Source organism: Asparagus officinalis, chromosome 8 (assembly GCF_001876935.1).
Source record: "Asparagus officinalis chromosome 8, Aspof.V1, whole genome shotgun sequence".
NCBI lineage: Eukaryota > Viridiplantae > Streptophyta > Magnoliopsida > Asparagales > Asparagaceae > Asparagus > Asparagus officinalis.
The window spans coordinates 100,836,105-100,844,463 of record NC_033801.1 but is presented as its reverse complement, the minus strand read 5'-3'; the positions used below and the strand labels follow the sequence as shown (position 1 = coordinate 100,844,463).

The 8,359-nt window shown below is 38.0% G+C and overlaps 1 protein-coding gene across 1 annotated transcript; it reads left to right on the top strand.

Annotated features, from left to right (window-relative positions):
* Positions 450–8,256, top strand: LOC109822698 (polyadenylate-binding protein RBP45-like). The gene is made up of 7 exons (XM_020388926.1): positions 450–621; positions 1,972–2,455; positions 5,443–5,498; positions 5,581–5,711; positions 6,203–6,299; positions 6,377–6,553; positions 7,951–8,256. Exons 1-7 carry the CDS (start codon positions 577–579, stop codon positions 7,951–7,953), a joined length of 993 nt encoding a protein of 330 aa, XP_020244515.1. The 5' UTR covers positions 450–576; the 3' UTR covers positions 7,954–8,256.

Sequence of the window (8,359 nt, the reverse complement as noted above, 5' to 3'; positions counted from 1 at the left end):
GCCTCATCCAGCCTCATATATTCCCAGCCGCAACTTTATTTTCTCCCAATATCATCCCCTTTCCTAAAAGCCTTACTCTCTAGCTTTTTTCTGTCTCTCGCTAAAAGCTAGGGTTAGCGTTTCTCTCTCTCTCTCTCTCTCTAAAAGCTAGGGTTAGGGTTTCTCTCTCCGATCACCATGATGCCACCCGCCGGCGGCATGATGCAACCCAGATGGCGCGGCACCGCCGATGGACTCAAACAGCACCAAGAATGCCCGCCTCCGATGGGCCAGCTTCCGTTGGCCATCTCGCCGATGGCCCCTGCCGCCGCCCGCAGCAGCAAGCATGGCGCGATGATGGCAACCGCCGCCGGCGCTACCGCATGGCAGCAGGCTCCGCCGCGCGCAGCAAGTATCCACAACAGCCTCCGCTGCGATGTGGAACCAGCAGCCGTCGCAGATCACGCCGCGCACCTGTCAGGTTCAGGCGCCGCCGCCTACGCAGTACGCAGGCACGCGATCCCCGTGCAGCCACAGCACCAGCCGGCGTCGGCCGATGAGATCAGGACTCTTTGGATTGGAGATCTGCAGTATTGGATGGATGAGGCGTTTGTTTCTGGCTGCTTTGCTAGTACTGGGGAGGTAAAGGAGTTAGGGTTTTCGGGGGAGTTTGAATTTTTAAATAATCTTTGCTTAGAGCATATATAGTTCAATATTTTTTGTGCTTTGCTTGATTCACTACTGTCCTCAGTTATTGCGATTCTAATTTGATGGTTTAGGGTGGAAATGATCGCATCTTTTCTTCATTTATGACAAAAGTGCTAGATTTGTTTGTCCTGTGTAAATTATATTGATATTTGTTCTTATTTATGAAACTTTGAAGAGAAAGCTAGGCTCAGTTTGTAAATCTTTGAAATCAGGGTTTTTTTGTAGTTTCAAAGCTAGAGTCTAAATTTAAGGGAACTCCCTGTACTTTGTTTGGTAAATTTTTTTGGGGTTGGAGTAAGGGTTCAAGCATGAAGTTATGCCCTTAGCCTGGTTTCGTAACTTGAATCCTGCTCCACTTAGGGTACTCCAAATTGAATGGAACTGGAATGTATATCAATCCTAGTTCGTCATAATGTATGGAAAACTAGGATGTAATTGCTTTTTTGTGTTATTAGGCATGCTATTAGGTATTTGGTTAGTTGAAAACCATATTTAGTGATGAGTATTATCTCTCAGTTTTAGGCCCCGTTTAGCAAAGGGTTAATGAAGAGGGTTAAAGAGAATGATTAATGTACTTAGCCCATTTGATAATCCGAAGGACTAAATTATTAACCCGTTAAATAAGTTTTATTTTAGCCCTTATGATCAGTTTTAGTGTTTGGGAATAACAATGATTTTGACTATTTTTTTTATAATTACTTAATTAGAAGGGTTAACTCTTATTCCATCTAAATAGGAGTATTAGTAAACCCCTCATTTTGAGGGGTTAACTCATTTTAACCCCTCTAGAGGGGTTAACTTAACCCTTCTATATTTTTTATGTTTGGCAAATTATGGAGGGTTAACTCACTTTAACCCTTATATAGATTTGTTGTGTTTGGCAGGTTAAGAAGGGGTTAAGTCTCCTTAACCCCTCACTTAACCCTTTGCCAAACGGTAAGGTCTATCTTATTTATGTGACACATAACCTTTATGTTTTCATTTATTATGTTGTCAGACAATGATTAGTACGTATCCTTGTTATGGATTTCTTTTATATGACTGCTTTCCAGTGGGTTTGCATGTATATTGTATTTTTATTCAGAATTTATGTTCTGATCTGTTAGAAGCATGATAATTTATTTTGCAAGCATCAGTAATGGAACATAATGATGTGTTTTGGTTTTATTCTTCTCATGTGAAATCTACTATCTGTTATGCATATAATATGGAAATGTGTAAAGCAAACCTATAACTCACAGAAGTTATATATGCAGTGCTGAATGTTCTTACTTGTTTTTGTAGGTTGTTTCAGTGAAACTTATCCGAAACAAACAGACAGGACAATTGGAAGGATATGGCTTTATCGAGTTTGCAACTCGTGCCACTGCTGAAAGAGTCCTCCTGACATACAATGGCACTCTGATTCCCAACACTGATCAAGCTTTTAGGCTGAATTGGGCATCCTTCGGTGCAGGTGAGAGGCGAGGAGGAGATGACAGTGCTGATTACACTATATTTGTTGGGGATTTAGCTGCAGATGTTACAGATTACATGTTGCAAGAGACTTTCAAGAGTCACTATCCATCAGTTAAAGGTGCTAAAGTTGTGACAGACAGAACTACAGGGCGCTCTAAAGGATATGGTTTTGTTAGGTTTGGAGATGCAAATGAGCAAGCACGTGCCATGACTGAAATGCATGGAGTGTATTGCTCTTCAAGGCCTATGCGTATTGGGGCTGCAACTACCAAGAAGACTGTCGGTGGTCAGCAGCAGTATTCTACAAAAGGTAAGCATTTGAATTTGCACTATCTGTTTTTATATGGTTATCTTTTGCCTCTTTGCTGCTACTTGAAAGAAATTTTGCAGGACTTGATAGCAACTAGGCTATTTACTTTCTGCTGTTAGTGATTGGAATTTGCATTCAGCTCATTAGCTCTGTTTTCTTTCAATAATTTGGAACTATTGATGAATGGTTAGTTTTGGTACTAGGAATTCATTGTACTAGCCTTTTAATTTCCCAGTCTTACATTTGAAGATAAGCGGCATTGCTTCAATTGATCTGCAAGAAGTCATTTCCTTCCTAGTAATTTCCTTTCTGAATTGGGCTCATGTGTTTGAAGTAATAAAAAACTTATAAGAACTCATCTTGTCTCGGAGCAGGATACCCAGAGGCTCTCATTTTAGGAGCCTGCGAATGACTTCAGCTGAGATGCATATCATCTTTAAACCGTGGCCTCGGTTAGGTCAGTGTTACTGTTAATGTCATAATTTCGCCGACAGCTTTATGGTGCAATTCGTACTACATTTTCCGCTGCATTTCCTTTACTTGTCGAGTTCGTTACAACTTTGCAACTATCTATTTCTCAGTTTTCCCTTTCTTTAAAATTTAGAAGTAGTGCATAGCGCCAGCTTATCTTCTTTCTGTTTCCTTTGTCTTTAAAAGCTCAGTTGAATTAATTCTTTCTATTCTCAGTTCCTTTTAAGTTTTGAATTTTTCTACCAGGAAGCAGTTAGGTTTTCCCCTCAATTCAATTTGCTATATTCCATGTGATGGATATTTGATTCTCTTCTAGTTAGTTTGTCCTTCTTTCTTTCTTTCGGTTAGAAATTCTTATGTCATATATTATAAGAGTTCTTAAAGTTTAAATTTTGTTATTCTCTAGGTTCGTATGTGTTAAGCCATGTACTTGTTTTATTTATTTTCATTTCAATTCTAGTTTTGTTCCTCAACTTTAACCTTTATGCAACAGATAAATTGTGGGAGACAATACTTCTTTTTTGAATGGGGTGTCGGGATGGACACACATTTAGATTGGACCTTGTAGTATTATCAAATTGTGTACGAGATGACTTACTAGTAGTTGAATTCCAATCTCTATCTGTGGATTCTAGCTTGTAATTTTGTACAAATGCAAAATGATTTCCTGGTATGTTGGAATTACACTCTTTTTCATTCTAATTTAATCATTAGTGACTAGGGTGTAGTACTTGTTTTTGTTTTTGTTATAATCGGATCTCCAAACCATTGAATCCCACACCTTATTACCAAGTGTGGCCTTAATGGTTGTTGGTTTTATTGACTGGCCTTTGTTATCTTTTTAGTTAGGAAGTGGCTTGTTGATTGTGAAATTCAAAGAGAGGAGTAGAATGAGCCTGCATCAACAACTTGATGTTGTATCCGTGCACTAATGATCTGCTTCTTTCTCTATCTTGTTGTATGATTGAGCTCTTGTATCATTACTAATCTGTGTTATATACATATGCTCTTTCCTTTGTATAGTGTTGTTTAAACATAGCAGCAGCCGGTACATTTGGTGATAATTATAAAATCATTGGATTGTTGTAGGCTTAACATTGATAACTGTTCTTTTTGCCTTTGCGAGATTGTTCTCAAAATTGTGGTCTGCTGGTAGAAGTTAAATACCATTGTTCTGTTGGCTCTTTTTTGTGCTGTCTAGCTGTTACAATTTTCTATCTTCAGGCTGTGAAACTTGCAGGAAACTACAATGTCATTGTAGTGTAGGCATATGTGATCACACAGAAAAACGACCAACAGGTTTCATAGAGTATATGATGCATTGTTCCGGTGGGTGGTCTACGATATGGGTGTACATGGGAAAAAAACAAATTTAGAAGTATCCGAGAATGAAAAAACAAGTGAGTTGGTGAGGTTGTGCATCGGGAAAAGAAAGCTTAGCGAGAACATTCACCTAAAGGTAAAATGTATCAGAATGACATAATTCCCTGTTAATGTATGTTTTATTCTCAGATAAAGAAAATCATGATCATGTTCACAGTAATTTCTTAATATTGTGTCTGTCCATGTGCTATAGAGAGAGAGAGAGACACTAAACAATAATAACGATTAATCACTTAGAAATGAATTTAATAATATTTGGCGTAATATTTTTAAAATACTATCAACACTCTTCCTACTTTCCTCTTTTTCTTTTCCCAAGTAAGCCGTGTATTAAAAATATGAAGACAATATTAGGTTATGTATTCTGAAGTTTAGTTAACTAAACCAAGGATAGTTTAGTCATTTTCAACAGGTAATGATGGGAAGTACCATTGAGAATGACTACACATTTGAGCGGTAAAATAGCATATAACGATGATTTGAAAATTATCTGAAGTATAATGAAAAAACTTTTAAAAAGTTTTAGATAGGTTGATGATCGTGTGGGTTACTAGTTGGGATGTAGTCCTTTGTGATAGACTCATATTATTATAGGTGTTTCCTTTGTGATGGATGCATTTACGTGTTCACATATATTTGAGTGATTCCCTTTTAGGTAAGGGAAGCATTATTCATATATGTTGTCCTGATTTTGCGGTCATTATGAATTTGTTTTTGGGTATTAGTATATGTGATTCCAGTCAGTCCTGAAGTCGAAGGGACTGCTGCTGCCTATCTACTCTTGGATTGACTTTCCAGAATTACGTGGTTGCTCGGAACTCGAAGTTTTTGTAACATATCAATTTTTCAGTGACATTCTAATTAATCAATATATGAAAATACATTTGCTGCTTTAGTAAAGCTGACATTTGTCTAGTAGATCTTATATCACTTGAAACTCTGGTTTGGTATGTACAACCCGCTTCCTTTTGGACGTATCTTCAGATTTTATACTGAAATGGTTGGATGGGTAAAATTCCATCATCCAGTGCAACATGATTTTCATATTTTCGTGTTGATATTTTTTATATATAATTCAATAATAATATATTAAATGTATTCCGAGAAGTTTTTTCACTTCATTATTATTGCAGCTTCTTATCAGAATTCCCAGGGAACTCAATCTGAGAGTGATCCAGATAATACTACAGTGGGTATTTTGTTCAATTCCTTTTCATGAACATGGGTCATCGCAGCATACTATTCTCACAAGTACAGTATTTTTTTGGCAGATATTTGTTGGTGGCCTGGACTCAAATGTATCTGAAGAGGAACTGCGCCGGCTTTTCAGTACCTATGGGGAATTGGTCCATGTAAAAATACCTGTGGGAAAGCGATGTGGTTTTGTACAATTTGCGAACAGGTTTGCATGTCTGGACTTGAGAACTGATTGTAGAGTTTCTGAAAATTATTGAAATGTGAACTCTCTGATGGTTGGCATGACATAGTATGTTATGCTACTAAATTCCTGAATTTAATTTTGAAATTAGTTCTCCTCTGATTTTCTTCCTCAGCTTCCAGTTCATTCAGCAGCCATTTATGTTACTGCTGATTGCTACTAGAAGCATTTGGACTGTTTATCATTCCCTGTCGCCTTCGTTAATGATTAATCATCTGATTTTTCGCATTGAATCATTTTACTTCCAATGGCTCGCATTCTTCACTTGTGACCATTAGAAACTGATATAGCAGTTCTACATGTTAATATTTTGTTGTACAATCTATCTTCTTTCTGAATTTTTGCTAGGTTTTTATTATTTCTTAAATTATGCATTTTCCATCTTCAGCCAAAATTTTCATGTGATCAATTTGGTGTAAAGCACCTTTGTAATGTACGTATTGTATCTTATGCAGGCAATGTGCAGAAGAAGCTAAGCTGATGCTGAATGGAACTTTGGTTGGTACTCAAAACATTCGTCTTTCATGGGGCCGCAGTCCTTCAAATAAACAGGTAAGTGTTTCAAAACAATATCTCAGTGGTCTTCTGAATCTTTGTGAGACTAATGAACAAAAAATGGACCATTTCAGGCCCAGCAGCAGGACCCCAACCAATGGAGTGGTGGAAATTATTATGGCTATGGGCAAGGCTATGATGCAGCATATGCATATAATCAACAATCTCAGGATCCGAACATGTATGCTTATGGAGCCTATTCAGGTTATCCCAACTATCAGCAACAACAGGTGAATTACCAGCAACAACAGGTAAATTAATCACCTCTTGCCGTTTGTCTTGTGATTTTGTTTTTGTTTTTGTTTTGTTAGTATTGTTTCCTTTTGCCGAAAGGTTGTGGGGGTATATTCCATGTTGAGTTTGTGTATGTCCGTTTTTATATCTTAAGAACCCCTCACTAGAACAAAACTCTGTAGTAGGGCTGAAAGCCGATAAGTCTGACAAAAAAATGCCCGAATGTTTATGATTCAGTTCGGTTTTGTAATCATTTTGGTTCAGGTCGGGCTGAAAAGTTCTCAACTTGCTTTACCCAAACTGTCCAAATACACCTCTTCATTTAGCTCTGCAACGAATTTGGATCCTATAAAGCCTAGTGTCACAGCCTATAAAGCGCATGCCCTCTTTATGTTCTCTCTCCCCCCCCGTGTGAGTGATTTCAGCCCAACTCTCAATGCAATTGTAAGCTTCTCCTAAATCCAGGCCTTGTCTATCTTCTCATGAGGTGCTTAACAAGCCAATTTAGAAACCATTTCATTCTTCTATCTTCTGCTTCTCTTTATTTGCTTTCTGTCTTCCTTTGATATTTCTTTTTAATTTATTATCTGCGAGAGTGAGGGGCTACTTTCTCAGATGCAACTATCATGTCCCCTGTTCTCGTTGATGAGTGCTCTTTATAACACGTGAAATGACCGAACTGGACCGCAATAACTTGGTTCTGTTCGGTCTGGTCTGTTTTCGTTTGTTTTCATCCAAAATTGACCAAAACTGACCCGACTGACTGTTTGCTCGGTGAGATCTGAGAGTTGTAATTTTCTACTTTGACGTGTCTGAGCTCTCTTTTTTAGATCTGCTTTCAATTCATGGCTTTTAGGTTGCACTGATACTATTTCACCATGCCAAACTTTCAAGTTGTGGCGTGGGTTGAGGGGTTAACTTGCAATGATTACTTTTGAACAATATCTTCATTCGTTGCTGGGATTTTGCTTTTCTGTTGTGCAATCTACTTTGTTGACCGGGGTTGGATAGGAACCAAACTCTTGTTGGCATCTAATACCAATTTTATCGACTTAACCTTCGCTGGAACTTATCTGGTGTGGTCCAGCCATGTTCCACCGTCATAATTACATTTAATGGCCAATGACTTATGGAGTTTAGTTAATGATAGTAAATGATGTATATTTTATAACTATGATCCTAATATGCAGTCCTTTTCCAGAGATCATTTACTTGATGCCTTTGTGCTGTTATAACAAGCTTGCAAACGAGACTGCATAAGCAGCTGATACTTTTGCCAGAAACAACATAAACACAGCATGCTATCATTTTAAGCTTTTTAAAACAACACGATGTGTGTGTGGCCAGTAATTCTTTGCCTCATGTTTCATATAGTCGATCGAGTAGTTTCTGACTTACTCTCTGTGGTGTGCAGTGATTTTTTGCTGACCGGCTCAGAGTTTTACCGGTGTTCGAGATGATACACGTATTCTTGATGTTGGATATGCGCTTGCTTGCTGTGGAGCGGAATTGTTTGCTTTTTGTTTCAGTTGGCAGGAATGAGTGAATGGGAGTGATGAAGCTACCTTTTATGTTTTTTGTCTTATGTTTAACTGTTCTACCTAGTAGTAATGCGTGTATTATTAGTACGAGTACTACTTTGTAGCTTTGATTGGAAGTGGTATTATCTTTGTTTTCAGAGATTAGCCTATGGAAGGCTTTATGGCCTTGCCTTTCGTGCTTTTTTGCATTTGTGCTGGCTTTGCTGCCATTAGGTCTAAACCGGTTTAGTTCTGGACCAGTCCACTAAGTAATTTGGTTTGGGGGTTAAATTTTGAACTGAA

Bases quoted from the DNA above. Each gene is read 5' to 3' on its own strand.
- LOC109822698 (XM_020388926.1), top strand. From the start codon at position 577: ATGGATGAGGCGTTTGTTTCTGGCTGCTTTGCTAGTACTGGGGAG. The intron at 2,456-5,442 runs GTAAGCATTTGA...TTATTATTGCAG, and splicing joins GCAGCAGTATTCTACAAAAG to CTTCTTATCAGAATTCCCAG. The intron at 6,300-6,376 runs GTAAGTGTTTCA...GGACCATTTCAG, and splicing joins GCAGTCCTTCAAATAAACAG to GCCCAGCAGCAGGACCCCAA.